At 44.3% G+C, this 16,654-nt stretch overlaps 1 protein-coding gene across 1 annotated transcript; it reads right to left on the reverse strand.

The window, feature by feature from the left end:
• Positions 1 to 790: 790 nt before the first annotated feature.
• Positions 791 to 12,421, reverse strand: USH1G (USH1 protein network component sans). The gene is made up of 2 exons (XM_066617761.1): positions 12,258 to 12,421; positions 791 to 2,036 (listed from the first exon to the last, which is right to left on the reverse strand). Exons 1-2 carry the CDS (start codon positions 12,419 to 12,421, stop codon positions 791 to 793), a joined length of 1,410 nt encoding a protein of 469 aa, XP_066473858.1.
• Between the last annotated feature and the right edge of the window lie 4,233 nt (positions 12,422 to 16,654).

Here is a 16,654-nt window from a genome sequence, read left to right on the forward strand (position 1 = left end):
TAAAATATTAAAATTAATGGGAACCCATTTGAATATGGCTCACAACCCACCTGGTGGGTCCTGACCTACTGTTTGAGAAACACTGCTCTATAGGGTCATGTTATGAGGCAAAAGGATTAACCCTTTCTCTGTGTTTTGTGCCATGGTCTGCATCCTGATTGCCCCACCTACAGCTGCTATTTACAGTTTAAAAAATGAATGCACAGCACCAAACTACACACTTAATGTATTGCTCAGTTTGCTCTTGATAAGGTGAAAGAATTGCCATGGCCTTCTCTTGAGAACAGAGAAAAGCATGTCTTTGTGGAGATGCAGGTGCACAGGAATCTATAATACCACCTATCTTGCTGGACCCTTTGGAACAGAATGAGGGCCTGGCACGAGACTCTGTTTTTGTCTGGTAGTTTGGCAAAGAACTCTGAAGCCTATCAGAAGGACACACATTGATTTCACAGAGCACATAATTTTGAGAATGCTAAAAAATACCATAATGTAGTAGCAATCATTAAATTTAAGAATGTTTCAGAAGGTTACCTCAAAATATTGAGCACTTCCACTCATGCACCCAGCTTGCAGCTACTGAAACATTTGTGTAAATTCCTTATTGACAATCGAGTGATGTCAGCTGGCAATTTTCTTTCATATGGTCTTCTACCATCCTGATCTAGTGAGAGAGGACTCCTACTCTTCGAAAACATAATATGAATGTGCACATAGAAGTACCCTGATAAGTTATATTCATCTTCACATGCTGAAGTTATCCATGAATACGGAGATAGGGCTCTGTTGCTTACAGATCAGTGTCTTCTATGATATGAGGATTCTCCAAAGTCTGTTTCCTCCTCTGGACAGCATCTAGAATCTTTTTCCTTGGGCCCAGTGGAATGCTGATGCTTTTCAGATCATTGTCCGAACACAACATAAGAGCTTCCAGATCTATCTTCTCCCTCTTGAGGATGGAAATGAACTCGAACATGTGTAAGGAAGCTAGGAAGGTCTCCAGGGGGCTGGTGTCAGGTTCAATGTCATCATCCAGGCCCAGTTCCACCTCATCCCATGGCAGTTCCTCCACATTCCTCTCCTGCAGGCTGTTGGCACTGCCAATGCTGTCATTGAGACTTGGCGAGCGCTGCAGGCGGTTGTGCAGTTTAGCACCTATCCTTTCCATACTGCCCTCCCCCAGCATGCTGGGATCATCCTGACCAATCCCAAATAGTCCACTGCTGACATAGTTCCTCCGGAAAACCATAGTGCCAAGCCCAGGGCGATTGAACAAAGAGTCATGACCAGAGTCAGTGCTGACCTCAGAGTGGGCCGAGTCCATGTGCAAACCTGGGTCACTTATGGCACGGGAGACGGTATCTTCTTCAGTTAGAAACATGTCCCTAATGTTGCGCCGTGTCCACTCCTTTGGACTAACGTAGGTGCCCTGCTTTACAAACATGACATCGTTGCCCAGCTGTAAGCCAGACAAGGATCTCACACTTTTTCTCCCATCTTCATAGATTTTGAATGTTCCATCGATCTGTTTCTTTTTCTCAAGCTTTTTCTGAATTTTGGTCTTGCCCTTGGCTGTGCCATGTATGGTGGCCTGAGAATATGGCAAAGAAGTCATCATGGACATCTGCTGGAGCCTCCTGCTCAAAGTGCTGCTGGAATAGCTAGAAAAGCTCATTGTGTCTGAGTGATCAGAAATCTCCTTCTTGTACCTCTTCTCCATTCGTTCATGATGCTTTTTTTGCATCTTTACACAGTCCTTGATACGCTTCTCTGCGTCCTTGAAGGCTTTGTCCTTCAGCTTGCCCACCAGCTTGGGATTGAGGCCGCTTTGCTTGGCAGCAATAGAGTCCAAATAGCGCACACACTCCATGTGACCCTTCATGGCAGCCATGTCCAGTGGTGTGTGGTAGTCATTGTCCAAACACCAGATGTTGGCCCCAAAAGACACCAGGAAGGAGAGGCAATTCAGATGACCGTTGGCTGCTGCAAGATGAAGAGGTGTGTTCCCCCAGATATCGCATTTGTCTGGGTCACCCCTAAAACAATGTGAGAAACACTGTTAGTTGTCAGGCTGACCTGTACTGCTCATGTGTACAAGTTTATTAGTGCTTACAGAAAGACAGGCACAGAACAGTCCACTCATACATCCTCATTCTCTTATGCCTACTTGTGCCTCTGATATTGGTCTATCACAGTGGTTTCAAAGCCTTTTCGAAGGACATCTTTGCAAATGGAATTATATAAAATAACCATGCGCAAGGATGCCTCATATTCATCTGTAAACTCATCCACCTGCAGATCACCGACTTCTAACACATGAGATTTTCTGTTTATACGAATCCTACTGTTGTAGGCCTTGCCTTTAGATGCATCACCTGCCAACCACTCACCACCAAAAAATCTGAGCTAGGGAGCATCTGATTATCTAAATACGTGGTGACCATATGCCTATGTTTTCATGAATGCATGGTTTATCATTAAACATACCAATTCCAAGTTTGCTTCCTCTATAACACACATTGCAGTAATGAAGCAATTAAGGGAACACATTGGTCATCAGAATAATCTTCAGGACACTGAAACAATGGGAGTAGGGCTGTGTCATTAGTCTGACAGGAACTACCAATCACCAAAGAGTGTTACCATGCCGTCAGTCCTTAGGGGAAGGTTGTAACTAACTTATGTCTATGTGATCTGATGCGAGATTGGGCAAAAAGGAGAAAACCACATACTGTACTTCTGTGCATGATTCTGCAATTTTTTAAACATAGTCACAGTGTGTCAAGGTTCTCTTGTCATTACCTACACTCTGTCTGAGTCTCTTGGTTGCCTGGAGTAGCACTGTTACCACTGGGGATTGTTAAAACAATGTGTTGGTACTTCAAGAGTCTGCAATCGGTACCCTGGGTGTTTGTAGACATGGATGAGTATATGCAATTTAGCTATGAAAAACCACTTTGTGAACTCTTCTCATTGAAAAGAGGTATACGGTATAAACATTCTTAATAAGTTTTGATTCTCCTTGTGGACAGGGTCACAATAGGAGCCTTTAAATAACCACACACTCATATGGCTGCTATGATAATGCCTCTATTACCATAATATTAACCAGCAGCTACGAAACTGAGCATGTAATCAGCTAATGTTTGCGTATATTGAAGATCCTGGCTGACTATTCATGGAAAACACCCTGTCTTTGTTCAGAGATTCTCATTCCATGGGGCCTAACCCCAGTGCCTTTGTCTCTGATTAGAATCACCCGACAGAGGTGTCAGAGTTGGCACTCAGGTTTTTTTCCCTTCGGGCTACTCTCACCAGAGACTGTCATGGGGCCCTCGGGACACGCATGCTTCTTCTCATATGTGCAAGGCTGTGGGATGGATGGTTCCCCATTGATTCTTGATCTCTGCTTGCAGAGTTCTGGGGAACGGAATGAAAAAGGCCTGTTGAAAGCCCTGGCCCCTTATGCATTATTTATTGTAGAATTTATTCACTACATTTTTATCCTGCCTTTCTCCCCCATGAGGGGTCCCAAGGCGGATTTATATCCTGAACGTACATCTTGTCTTTCCATCACAGTGTTCAAATAAAGACAGGGAGGACCCTGAGTTAGTGTCCATCGGTCTGACCTTGTTGAGGGGTCTTTACCTCACCAGCTCTTGGCAAATTGATTGTGGAAAGGGAGAGGGAACTTCTCTCCCTTTTTAAAATGTGGCTTCTTTTTCAGCCTCTTAACATTTCAAGCTGGTTGACAAGCATCGCAAGAGCCTTAAATAACCCCAGTGAAACATTTCTGGTTACCATAATATAGGTAAAACATGAGTTCTTGTATTGTCATGAAAGCTTTTATAGGAGAAGATCAGAGTCTTGTACCATCCTTCTTGACTTCTCAGGCAATCTCCTGATTTTTAGTGAAATGCTCAAGTGGCTGAGCCATGATTTTGGAGCAACCAGCAACCAACCCTAACATCTCATTAACTTCTGTGGCATTTCCAGACAACTGCAGAGTCAACCAGGCTCACCAAGGACTGACAGGGAGACACACACACACACACACACACACACCCAAAAAGGCTGTTTGGCAACAGAGTGTCAGAGTAGGTTTCCTCTTGCTTTGTGGCCTTGATTAGTAGTCCCATCCAGGACTTGGCAACAGGTTCATTCTGACTCCTTGGCTAGCCCGCCCTCTTCCCCTCACCTTGATACTGGCCTATCAGTAGTGGGGAACTCGGGGAAAAGATAAATATTTGATGAATTGCAAGAGAGGAATACATTATTGATGGGGTTTGGTTAAAGAGTCAGCAAGGCTGTAAATGCTGGTGCTGACTGCAAGCATAAGGATTGTTTATGTTTTCCTCCGGATGAACACGTCTGCTGGAATGGGGTGTACGGGTCTGCGTGCAGCAGGTGGAGGAGTGCAATCAGACTGCATTCTCTCTTGCTGAAGCCCTCAGTGGTTTCCAGGTCAGTCAAACAAGGGATTTCCCTGCCCACACTGGATTTTATGGCAAGTTAATTCACTAAATGTTAAGCATAACAATGATCAGATTGTAGCTAGGCTACATTCACTTCACATACAGCATTTTTGTCTCCACTGAGCTAAACTGTTTATCACATGTGAAGCACAGCATGACTATTTCACCACATTGACCAAACTCAAACACAGGCTTCTAACCCTGAGAGTCCATAGGTTCATGTGTCAGGGCATTAATAAACCACATGCTTCACAAGTGAGGGTGTATGTCGTGTGTGTCCCCACCCCCCGCAATAAGGTATCTTTTTTGCAGGGAAGGAAACCCATCTTGTAAGATCCCTTAATCTAGAAAATCCCAAACAAATTTAACTATTAAAATATAGAACTGTGAGACAGGAAAGAGCCAGAGGGTGTTCCCCCATCACCTTGTATATTGACATGCTATCTAAGGAAGACACACAAGATATGTTGGTGACAGGCAGAAAATCTAAGTGGTGCTTTAGCTTCCCGTCCATATAATACATGAGATAATTGAGGATTTGTTACCCTTTCACGGCACCGAAGATCTACTCCCAAAGCTGGGGCAAGCCACTTCACCTTTCCTAATGTTGCCAGCTCTGCTGTTTCTTATTTAAACTGTAACATGGCTACTTTGAATTGCTATGGCTGCCTCCAGACCACATGAAGTAGGTCATGAGTGGGGTTCCCTTGGTGAAGATCTGGCAATCCAACAAATGATATCCAGAAGAAACATAATTATGTGGAATTACAGTATTATTTTCAGTTACAAAACAAGCTGAAGCAGGAACAAACAAGTGCTGGGGAAATCCCTTTGTAGGGTAGACCCAGGCTGGTATCGCGGGAAGCGCTTGCATGGGAAGATCAGTTGTCTCTGTCACTGAGAACAGTTTAATAACAGGGAGTCACAATGCAATAGGCCAGATTGCTTGCATAACTGCATAGTGTTTTGCAGTCCTGTGTCAACAATACTAGTGCTTCTCATACTTAAGAAATAAGTCCTATGGAGAAACCTGCAAGTGGCTTAGACTGAGTCATCCTACTATCTTAGTGTAAGTTGTGTTCAACCCTTCCAGTGGTTGCCACAGATAGTGATGCAACTGCACTAAATTAGGACCTGATTTTTACATATGTAGTACTTGCGAGTCATCACAGATATTTAAGATTGCCACCTTCCCCCCCTGGCAACTTCAACAGCTACATAAGAAACAGAAACGTAACATGCACAACTTTCACCACATAATGTTGCTGCTGTGTAAGGAGAAAATGGAATCTGTTGAATTCTTATTTGGTCACGCTATTATTAAAGGCCTAGGGTCACTATGAACATGTGGCAACCGTGTTAAGTTTGACTAACAGCCAAACTTAGTTTTGTCTGCAGCTGAATTGTGTTTCTTAGAGGTAACAGAACATCTCCTACATTTGTACTGGAAAACACAATAAGAACAGAAAAGCCATTTTAAGAGACAGTAGCCAAATACAATACACTGCCACTCTGACAGAGAAAGGCCCTTCTCCAGCTCATCTTCTGAAACCTTTCCTTGTCTAGCCTAGCTAATCATAAGCTGGCCCATCTCCCATCTCCCCCCTCACTGGCAAGGGTGTCCAACTCACACTGAAAAATGATTGTCTCTGAGGCTGCGGCACTAAATGCTAGCTTCTCTCTCTTTTCCTAGCCATCACATTAATTGTGTTCGTTTCCCTCATTATAGAGTGCAGCCAGAAGGATGAAAGAGCTCTTTTTGTCTGATTAATGAACCGGGCAGATCACCACCAAACCCCTGCTGTCCTCCTCACAACCCCATTTCCATTCAATGCTTGTGCTTGTGAAACATGCCTGGTATTTATGGTGAAGTGCACATGCACACAACTCCTCTGTGTGACAAAAAATATACTCATTAGGTTGAGAATTGTCCATAGGTTTAGAAGATAAATTGCACAATCTTGTGCATGTCTACTTAGAAGTGAATCCCACTGAAATTATTATTAGTATTAGTATTCATATACCGCTTTTCAACAGAAAGTTCACAAAGCAGTTTACAGAGAAAATCAAACTAATGGCTCCCTGTCCCAAAAGGGCTCACAATCTAAAATCAATGGGACTTATTCTCAGGTAAGTGTGAATAGGATTGCAGCAAAAGTTTCCTCAAGCCATACCACTGATCCTTCATTATTCTTTCCTAATCCAGAAATATCACAGTCCTAAATGTGACAGGGAGAGGGCTCCAAGGTCCCTGTTGTGTCTCTGCCAGTCGAACATCAAAAAGTTGCTGCAAGGAAAGTTCAGAAAACTGAGATGTCCAGTATTGGAAGTTGTGCCTACTGGAATTTGCAGTGGCAGTTGGCTTGTTAATCAAAAGCAGTGATATGTCAGTGTTTTCCTGCCTCTTTTTCTTCAGATCTCTTGTCCCCTGAGAAATTGAGCTTGCTATCCAGTAGCACACAGTAGATGTCTATATGCTACTAATACTATGCCCATATGTATTAAGCACCAACAGTGTGCTTAGGAGTGTGCACTGGCCATGGGTCAAAATACTGACAGAAGTAGCTACACAAAGTCTGTATACAATCTCAGGTCAGTAAGGCAACTCAAAAGGGTTTAAATGAACCTTTTTGAAAAATCTACCTTTATAACTACATATGGCTGCAATCCTATCTACACTTACCAGAGATTAAGCCCCATTGACTATAATGGGGCTAACTTCTGAGTAGACATGCATAGGATTGGGCTCTATGTCATTTACAGCACAATCCTAACTTCCGTTTGGAATGGGGAAGCCGGCAAGCCTGCCCTGTATCCAGCATGAGTTCGGGGCTAAAAGTGACTCAGCCCAGGTCAAGGGGAATCGCTTCCCCTTACCCCAGTGAGAGCAGCTGCAGCCCCAGTGGGTCTACTCGGTTCTGTGCCACCAAAAGAGGTGGTGCAGATCTGAGCAACCTGGAGCTGCCCCAGTCTGCCTGGGTACAGGGTCAGTATCCGGCACAAGTGCCGGATCTTGGCTGACCCCCTCTCTCTCAACACCTGCCCTCCCCCCCACCCTGGGCTGCTTCCACAAGCCCCCCCCCCCCGCAGACTATGTGCCAGCTGAGCTCAGCCGGCACAGACCTACCTTCCTCCATTGGTGCAGAGGCTGGATGCAGCCTCCACGTGCTGGCACACATCCTTGCCTTGGCCCAGCTGACACTCGAGGAGGCGCAAACTGCTTTACAGCACATTTGTGAACCTCCTGGGGCCGGAATCTTAGGATTGCGCCCTTAGATGTATAGGACAACTGACACCCTTTGTAAACCAAATTCCAGAGATCAGAAGTAAACTCACAAGACCCAGATCTCCTAGTGTAACAGTCCAAAGCCAAGTGACATATGCAAGTGAGTGTCAACCTTATTTCCCATCATGCTGACCATAGAACATTGTGTGGGATGCTCATACATGTATAAGCCCATACAGATCCAATCTGATCTGTCACTGTGAGGGAAGAAAAGAGATGAGTAATGAGCACCACACATAGGCCATAAATTTGGGATTATGTGTGAATTGACTTTCTGCAAGGACTAAGCCATTCAAGTCAGGAAAGCATGACTTGGAACACAACTTGATGCTGCCTCGGGTCTGCCACTGCTGCCACCTCTGCATAATAATAAAGTTTAAAATTCCCTTCCTGTGCTCCTCACACAGTTTCTTCAATTGCAGAAATGTGGGGCTTCTGGTTTGATTTAAAGGGACTGTGTGAATGACAGTGTTCCTTAGGTCATGTGGTCTGTAAAATCAAACCAAAATTCTAGTATTTCCGTGATTGAAGGAACCATGCCAAAAGCAAGGTAAGGAGGCAGATGACTCACTTCTGCTTGCTTTTAGCTGGTGGAAAGTGAATCAATGTGGCTTGCATCCATAACAGACTGGAGGGAGTGGGTGGCAGAGGGAGATTCAGGGTGAAAGATACCCTTCTTGCCTCCACCCTGCAATCTGTTGCTGATGCAACCTGCAATACCTCATCTAATGGATGAGCTGATACCTGCACATTGTTGGCAGCCTTCAGTCTCAGAAGACTATGGTATCGCGCTCTGAATGCTGGTTCTGGCACAGCGTCCAATGTGGCTGAAAAGGCCGATTCGGAAGTGACAATCCCTTCCACACTGGGAGCAAGTATAGTGTGTCCCTGGTCTGTCTCCCTGGCTATGGGCCTTCCTTCTTTGCCTCTTTGCCTCAGTCTGTTGGGCAAGTGTCTCTTCAGACTGGGAAAGGCCGTGCTGCACAGCCTGACTCCAAGCAGGTCACTCAGTGGCCAAGGTTTCCCACCGGTTGAGGTCCACTCCTAAGGCCTTCAGATCCCTCTTGCAGATATCCTTGTAGCGCAGCTGTGGTCTACCCATAGGGCGCTTTCCCTGCACAAGTTCTCCATAGAGGAGATCCTTTGGGATCCAACCATCGCCCATTCTCATGACATGACCAAGCCAACGCAGGCGTCTCTGTTTCAGCAGTGTATATACACTGGGGATTCCAGCTCGTTCCAGGACTATGTTGTTTGGAACTTTGTCCTACCAGGTGATACCGAGGATGCATCGGAGGCAGCGCATATGGATAGCGTTCAGTTTCCTCTCCTGTTGTGAGCGAAGAGTCCATGACTCGCTGTAGTACAGAAGTCTACCCAGGATGCAAGCTCTGTAGACCTGGATCTTGGTATGTTCCGTCAGCTTCTTGTTGGACCAGACTCTCTTTGTGAGTCTGGAAAATGTGGTAGCTGCTTTACCGATGCGTTTGTTTAGCTCGGTATCCAGAGAAAGAGTGTCGGAGATTGTTGAGCCAAGGTACACAAAGTCATGGACAACCTCCAGCTCATGTGCAGAGATTGCAATGCAGAGAGGTGAGTCCACATCCTGAACCATGACCTGTGATTTCTTTCTGATACCTGCACAGCCATGTAAATACAGGTGATATCTGCAGCTCTTCCCTTGAGCAATGGAAATGAGACTTATTTAGGGTCTGAGGGCCCAATCCGATCCAATATTCCAGCACCGGTGCTGCTGTGCCTATGGGCTATGTACTGCTTCCTGTGTTGGGGATGCAGTCACAGAGGCCTCCTTAAGGTATGGGAACATTTGCTCCCTGACCCTGGAACTGCATTGCAGTTGCACCAGTGCTGGAAAGTTGCATAGGACTGGGCTGTGAGGCCTGTGTTCAGGCACCATATTGAATAACAGCCCAATCCTATCCACACTTTCCTGGGAGTAAGCCCCATTGAATCTAATGGGACTTACTTCTGAGTAGACATGCATAGATTGGCTCTGTAAGACAATCAGCTCTCTGGGGAGCAAGCCAGGCAGAGTAGCACCCTTGCAGCTTCTTAGGGGATCTCTTCCTCCAGCTGAACAGTATAAGGGATGTTCAGCTATTGAATACTGATGGGGTTGGAGAGAATCAGAAAGATGTTAATCTGACCAGATACTGCTGATTAGATAGCAGCCACCAGCTGTCCTCTATCACAGCTTCTGAGCTGACTGGGTACACACAGCAAAAGTACTCAGTCTGCTTGGATAGTGAGAATTTGGCATTTTAACTGCACTGCCCTTAAAGATGCACAAACATTCCTGACACCTTCAGATTTTATCAGTTGCTCCTCCACAGGGATCAATCTTGCAGTGATTGCTGTTACACTTTTGACATTTCTCTTATTCTCTTTAGACATGCTTACAAGGGGACAAAACAAAGGCAGCCAATCCAGCAGAAAACCAACTGGCAGCCCAATCCTATTTAACTCCCCACATGGTGATGCAGCTGTGCCAACGTGGCACCCACTGTCTCCCATGGGGAGGGGGGGTTTCAGCCTCTGGAGGGAACATTTGTTCCCTTGCTGTGGGATAAGCCCATCCTGGCCCACTGGGTCTCCTCAGATCTTCTATGCTAACACATGAAATGGCACTATAGTTAATTAGAAGAAAAAGATGGTACTGCAGGTATGTGAAAAGTCTTCCAGTCAATACTAAATTTGAATAATGTTGGATGCAGCCACCATTTCCTTGCTCCCTCCCTTCCTCTTATAAGTTATATGTTGCTTTAATTAAGCATCTGAGTGTATTTCTTTTCTCCTTGATACAGTGTGGCCAGTGATGAAAATACCATTTAAAATGCTGGCACTGCCAGTCTTATTTTCTAATAACATTCATCACCAAAAGGGCAGGAACATTCTTCTCTGCTACATCCCCCAGCTGACAGCGAGCACATCTTTTTCAATTCATTAAACACTAGCTGAGCTGCAAGGAAGGAAAATAGACATATGATATAATTTGCATTCAAACAAGTACCCCTGTACTTATGTAAACATGCACACTTGTGCATAAAGCAACATGAAGATCAAAACATTGTCATGAAAGGCCAGCCCTTGATTCCCCAAAACTTTTTCCTTTGTTCATGTTTGTTTTATTGGTGAAAGATAGAGTTCCCCTCTTTAAGAATCCGGCACTGTCTCATCTTGGCTTAAGAAGCTAATATTTCTGTATTGCTTTGGAAATTAAGGTTGATGAGGGGCTAGTACTTGTAGGCTCATGAATGACCCCTCAGGCAAGCTGCTGCTTTGGTTCAAATGCAAAACAAAAACAATTGTGATCCCATCTCATGAGATGGTTGTCAAATACTTTCTCATAATAGCACTGCCACATAAATCATAAAGAAACAAGTTTTCATAGATACAGGCAGCCTCTGGAGAAAACACCCCTACAGAAATCCTCCTCTACTCTGATAAAGTTCAGCCTTTCAAACAGCCTTTCAAAATGGGCTACCTTAGGCAGCATAATCTAGGAAGAGAAACTAATCTTTTGTTACTCCTACAACTCTCAGATTTTTCCTCTCACAGTTTTGTGTCTTCTGTAACTAACGCATCAGTGATTGTGAGAACAAAGAAGTTGTTGTCTGCTTGTTGGCACATAAATCCAAAATGCATTTTAAATCTCCTGTCTGACAGATCACATCTAGCTTTTCAGTGCATCATCTTCAAAAGATGGGGAGGGAGAAGCACTAAGTTACTGACAAGCAGTGCTGGAAACAGATTTTTCCCAGAGAGTTGAAATTCATTTGATAAAAGTGTGTGTGTGTGTGTGGTAAATGAGAGAGAGAATTCCTATTTTTACCTCCAATCAGCAGTTTTGCAAATTTTTGTGTAGTTGCAAAAAACATACAAAACCTGTTTGACAGGGGTTAAAAAGTACAAATGTGTGTGTACACCATAGGATGCAATGTCTCTTTTAAACCAGTTTTACCCCTTTAAAACTACTGCCTGCTTCCAGCTATATGCAGTAAGAGAGGATTAACTGCTTTAACCAGAGAAAGAAGGAGGGTGAAAAATTAATTGTGCTCGAGTTCACATGTAAGGTTTTAAGAGTGCACTGGAAGTGATGCAAACTGTTCTGGGACAATGTAGGCACTCTGCCCTGGGAGAAATATATAGCTGTTAGAGGTAGGACAAGTGGGATGCTGTTCTGTCCCTTGATCATCTCAACACCTGCATGTAACTGGGGCTTTTCTGCATAAAGCATTGCAACATGGGGCACAAATTTCATCACTGAGTTCAGAGTCCCAAAGATTTGTGCATCTACCCTGGCCGTTTTCTTGAAGGTAACAAAATCGGCTTATCCCCTGCTGTTTTGTGCAAGGATGGAGGCCCTGACTGTTCTCTGGGCAGGTTTGCCTGCCCATTAACAAACAGGAAAGTGGAGTTGCAGTGAGCTCTGAACAACAGCAAAACAAGGGGGGGGGGCAAAATGGAGGACTTACCCTCTGCTAACTATCAGCCTTAAGGCGTCCAAGTTGCCATGATAGGCAGCCCATAGGGTAGGGGTCATGCCATCCTCATCAGGTGAGTTTAGTTCCTTCTTGGTCGCTTCCTTTAGCAAGTCCAGGTAGCCATCCCTGGCTGCTCGGTGGTACTGGTCATTCATGGTGCAGCCTTACTTCCCAGCCATCTCATTGGGGAAGGAGGTGGGGCAGTAAAAGGATGAGCATGAAACTGGGTGAAAGTTCGGGGAAAGCAGCTGCTTGAGAGACTGAAGAGAAGGAGGAGGGAGCTTTGTTGCTCAGACACCTGAGAATCCTTGACCAGTGAGGGGAGGAACTCCTCATATTGAATGCATGAGCTGGTTCTCTGTGGATTCCCCTGGGTCCTAAGAATACCTCCTCCTCCCTGGAACTGTCACCTTAGTAAACCCCTTGCAGAAGATGCCAGACCTGCTGCTCCCTTCTGAGCTATGATGAAATGCCTTGGAACTGCTGAGCAACTTGGGTCCCTGTCCAAGCTGTTGGGCCACCAAGCTAGATGGAATGCTTCCCCAGTCCTGCATTTCTTGCTACAGTTTTAAGAATTGGCTCTTTCCGAATCCAAACTGTGGTGTAGTCAGTTCCCACGGGAGGAAAGAACCTTACAGAAGTGAGATAGCAGGCACTGCATTTGTGGCAGTTCCAGGAGCGAAGGCAGCACTGCACTGTCAGCTCTCTCGCTTCTTTTTTCACCCTTTACAGCGGTCTCTTTCAAACCTCAGATGCCAGCTTTCTAAAGGAAATTTCTGGTGGTTACAGAAATTCCAGCTTCGGCAATTCCAAGTATCCCTCAGCAGTTTCAGCCAGCTTAGGACTGATGCCTGTGGAAGGCCACAAAGTAAATGCATGAGTATCCCACTCCAGACTCCTGCAGAAGACTGGCAGTCTTCTAGCCTTTGGCAGTAGGGTTTGTGCTGCTACTGAGGATTACTTGACAATTGACTTTTCAATATGTAGTGTATGCTCTAGAGCAGGTTTGTCAAAGCATATGGTGTATGGCCCAGATGCAGCCTGCGGAAGCTCTTTACCCAGTCCACATGATGATTGGGCTGTCCCAGCTCTGCCGTTTCAGCAGCGCTGCTTCCGCCAAGGCTCTGGGAAAAAGAGATGGAAGGAGAAATCAGAAAGCAAGGAATGCTCTGGGGTAAGGGGCATACCAAGCAGGTAAGAGAGGGAGGCACTGCTGAGATGCTTGGAGAGCCCAATAATCACAAGGGCCACCTTTTCAGCAGTGCTGCTTCTACTAAGGTGCTGGGAGGGAGAGACAGAAGGAGCCTCAGAAGGTGAGGAATGGTACAGGGAAGGGGAATACCAAGATGCATGTGAGAAGAAATGAGACACTGCCGAAGCACTGGGACAGCCCAATTATCACGTGGACCACCTTTTCAGCGGTCACTTCACAGATCACATCTGTGTTCTTTGATGGAGTATTGCCTCAGCAGAAGCAGCACTGTTGAAAGGTGGCCTGTGTGATTTCTCCCATATTTTGAAAATATGATCATGATTAGTATATTTTCTCTTCTATAATTTACAGCTAATGAGTTCTTACTTAAGGACAACATGCTTATTTCTGGCCATCATCTGCTTAATGACATCACTTCCTGCTTCATGATGTTACTTCCAGCCGTTAGCAGGTGTCATGAATGCTATTCAGCCCAGTGTATTAAACCAGTTTGACGCGACTGTTTTAGATGTGGAAGAGACAAGATGATGATATATGCTAATCTTATGCAATCATTTGAGTCTGCAGATGATGAAGATTACACTTCCCCATCTACTCCCAGTATGCCTGTCCCATCCTAACAGTTGGACCACTATGTTTGCACAGTGGCCTATGTGTGTATAGGCCCAGTTATAGTGTATAGCCCAGCATAGCAAACTGTGCGTTCCATGTTAGGCAAATGTCTGCATTGGTCTATAATTATGGGTGTGCACTTGTTGGGAATGTCAATATACACTGGTCACCGAAACCAGCAACTGGAGCTTCTCGGTGAATATACACCTGGAAAAATAGACACATGAATCATCACTCTTTTTCCTGAATCAATGTATGTCCATGTAAGAAAAACATCAGGCATGAATTGGCTCCCAGGGCTCAACCCACATTTGCAAGAAAAGGTGTTCAAGGAGATATAGCCAGTGATATCTCTCTGGTGGGTGTACCTGTATTATACACATGCTTTCATGTTTGCATTCATATTCTGAGCATTCATAATTGTGTTCAATGGGGCTTACTCCCAGGAAAATGTTTTTTAGAATTACAGCCTGAATCAGTCATTGGGTTTGGAGTATTAAAATATAAATTGTTTTTACTGTATTGGTTAAGAACATCTGATCCACATTTTTGATATGTTCATAATAAAATGTTTTTTGTAAACTACAAATCTTGGGTATACATATGCAGCTTGTAAGGAAGCCTTAGAAGTCCTGAGAAAGGTGGCACATGTCTACTCAGAAGTATGATTCACTATACTCAGTGGGGATTACTCCCTAGTAAGCTTCCTTAGGATTGTAGCATAAAACCTGTTCCCCAGCAATCCTGGAAATAGCTGCTCCTCTGGCGCCATCTGTTGCTCAGAGAATGAAGTGCAGAAGGAGCCTTTTTCTATCAGATGTTTTCTTCTCAGTAGCTTATTGGAAGTTTATTGGTTGCAATTCTATGCACACTTACCTGGGAGTAAGTCCAATGTAATTCAGTTGGACTTACTTCTGAGTAGACATGCCTAGGATTGCACTGTTAAGGAGTGTCTACTCCAATGATGTCTGTGAGTACTACACTGCACTTGCCCACTTCAGTTGTGACCAAATTTTCAGGAAAATCTTTCGGCTGGTGTAGAGTGGCTTAAGCTATTTATTTTTAGCTTCTGTGGCTGTTCTTTCTTACAGTGTGACTATCATTTTCTGACTTTATATTGTGTTCTTGTAGGTTGATTTGAGTATGTTATGGAAAGGTAGAAGTTGTATATTGTTGTGGATTAGTTTACAGATTCTTAGGCTTGAGTGTAATGGACCTTGATAATTTTTCTTGCTATTTTCTTAAGAGAAATGGGTTCAGTAGCAAATCACACAGGCCTACAAAATTGAGGGTCAGAAAAGTTTTTCCCAAACTTTATGGTGGTTTGATATTTGGGGTGCTGATTCCAAAAATGGCATCCGTTTTGCCTTATCACGTCTAGTTTTGGAGATATAGTATAGCCTCATTAGTGAATGGTTCAAGCAGCTTCCTCATGAGGAAGCTGCTTGAACCATTCACTAAAGAGGCTATGCTGTGTCTCCAAAACTAGTCATGATAGGGCAAAATGGATGCCATTTTTGGAATCAACACCCAAATATACCCAGGAATTGGTGTAACATTTAAGGAAGCAAAATGTGTGTTGGCCAGTAGTGCTTCTTGCCTACAATGTAGTAATTGTAATCTAGCCCATCAGAAATGCTAATACTGACAAAAGGACACAAATTACTCAACAGGTGTGTAGCTCCCTAACCACACTAGTGTTTCAGATGCATTAAATTAAATCATAAATATTCCTGACAACGTAAAGGAAAGCAGTCAGAATTGTTACCTTTTCAACTGGGCCTTGGTGGTGAATTTGGTTTGCAGACATTAGCTAGCAGCCGATGATTATTCTCTCCATGCTAGGAAAAGCTTCTACTGATTTCTACACATCAAATTGCTGTTAGAGGGACAGGCCAGTCAGTCTTATTCTCTGGTTAGTTGCCAACTTCCTGTACTCATGATACTTTGGTGCTAAACTGGGAGAGATGGGACATAGCCTTGAAAAGGTGGCTACCTATACACTGTACATTGTTGCTCCAGCCCAACTGATTGTTTGGCCTACCTTGACAGTTCAACATTCAATGAAGTCTTAAGGCTGGAGGGGAACTGGTTGCAAAGTGTGACCCTCTTTCATGGCAAGAGGTTCTGAGCCTAATAGTTACATGACATACAGAAATCATTAGGTAAAGATTCTTTTCTCACCAGGGGAATGCAATGATGAGGAAGTGGCACCTGTTGATTCCTTCCTGCCCATGTAACTGGTAAAGGCACAAAATATGGATGCTGAGGCCAATGTAATACTATGGAGGGTTTTACTTCTACTGAGTGGAAGCTCAAGGCTGACAGGTGGACTCTTAAAGACGACAAGTTTCCATGGATGTGTTCCTTTAGCACAACATTTTGGAACCTCTAGTTCAGACTGCCATATAGTTTTTTATATAAACAGTAAGAATATTTTTTCCATATTTATTACGGAGTGACCTTGATCCTCATCTCTCTCCTTTTCTTCCTTAAAACCAGCTCGTACAAAAAACTGATGATGTAAGTCTTGCTGAAAAGTTTATCAAGCAACATTGTCAAC

The sequence above is a fragment of the Tiliqua scincoides genome, chromosome 2 (assembly GCF_035046505.1).
Source record: "Tiliqua scincoides isolate rTilSci1 chromosome 2, rTilSci1.hap2, whole genome shotgun sequence".
Taxonomy (NCBI): Eukaryota; Metazoa; Chordata; class Lepidosauria; order Squamata; family Scincidae; genus Tiliqua; species Tiliqua scincoides.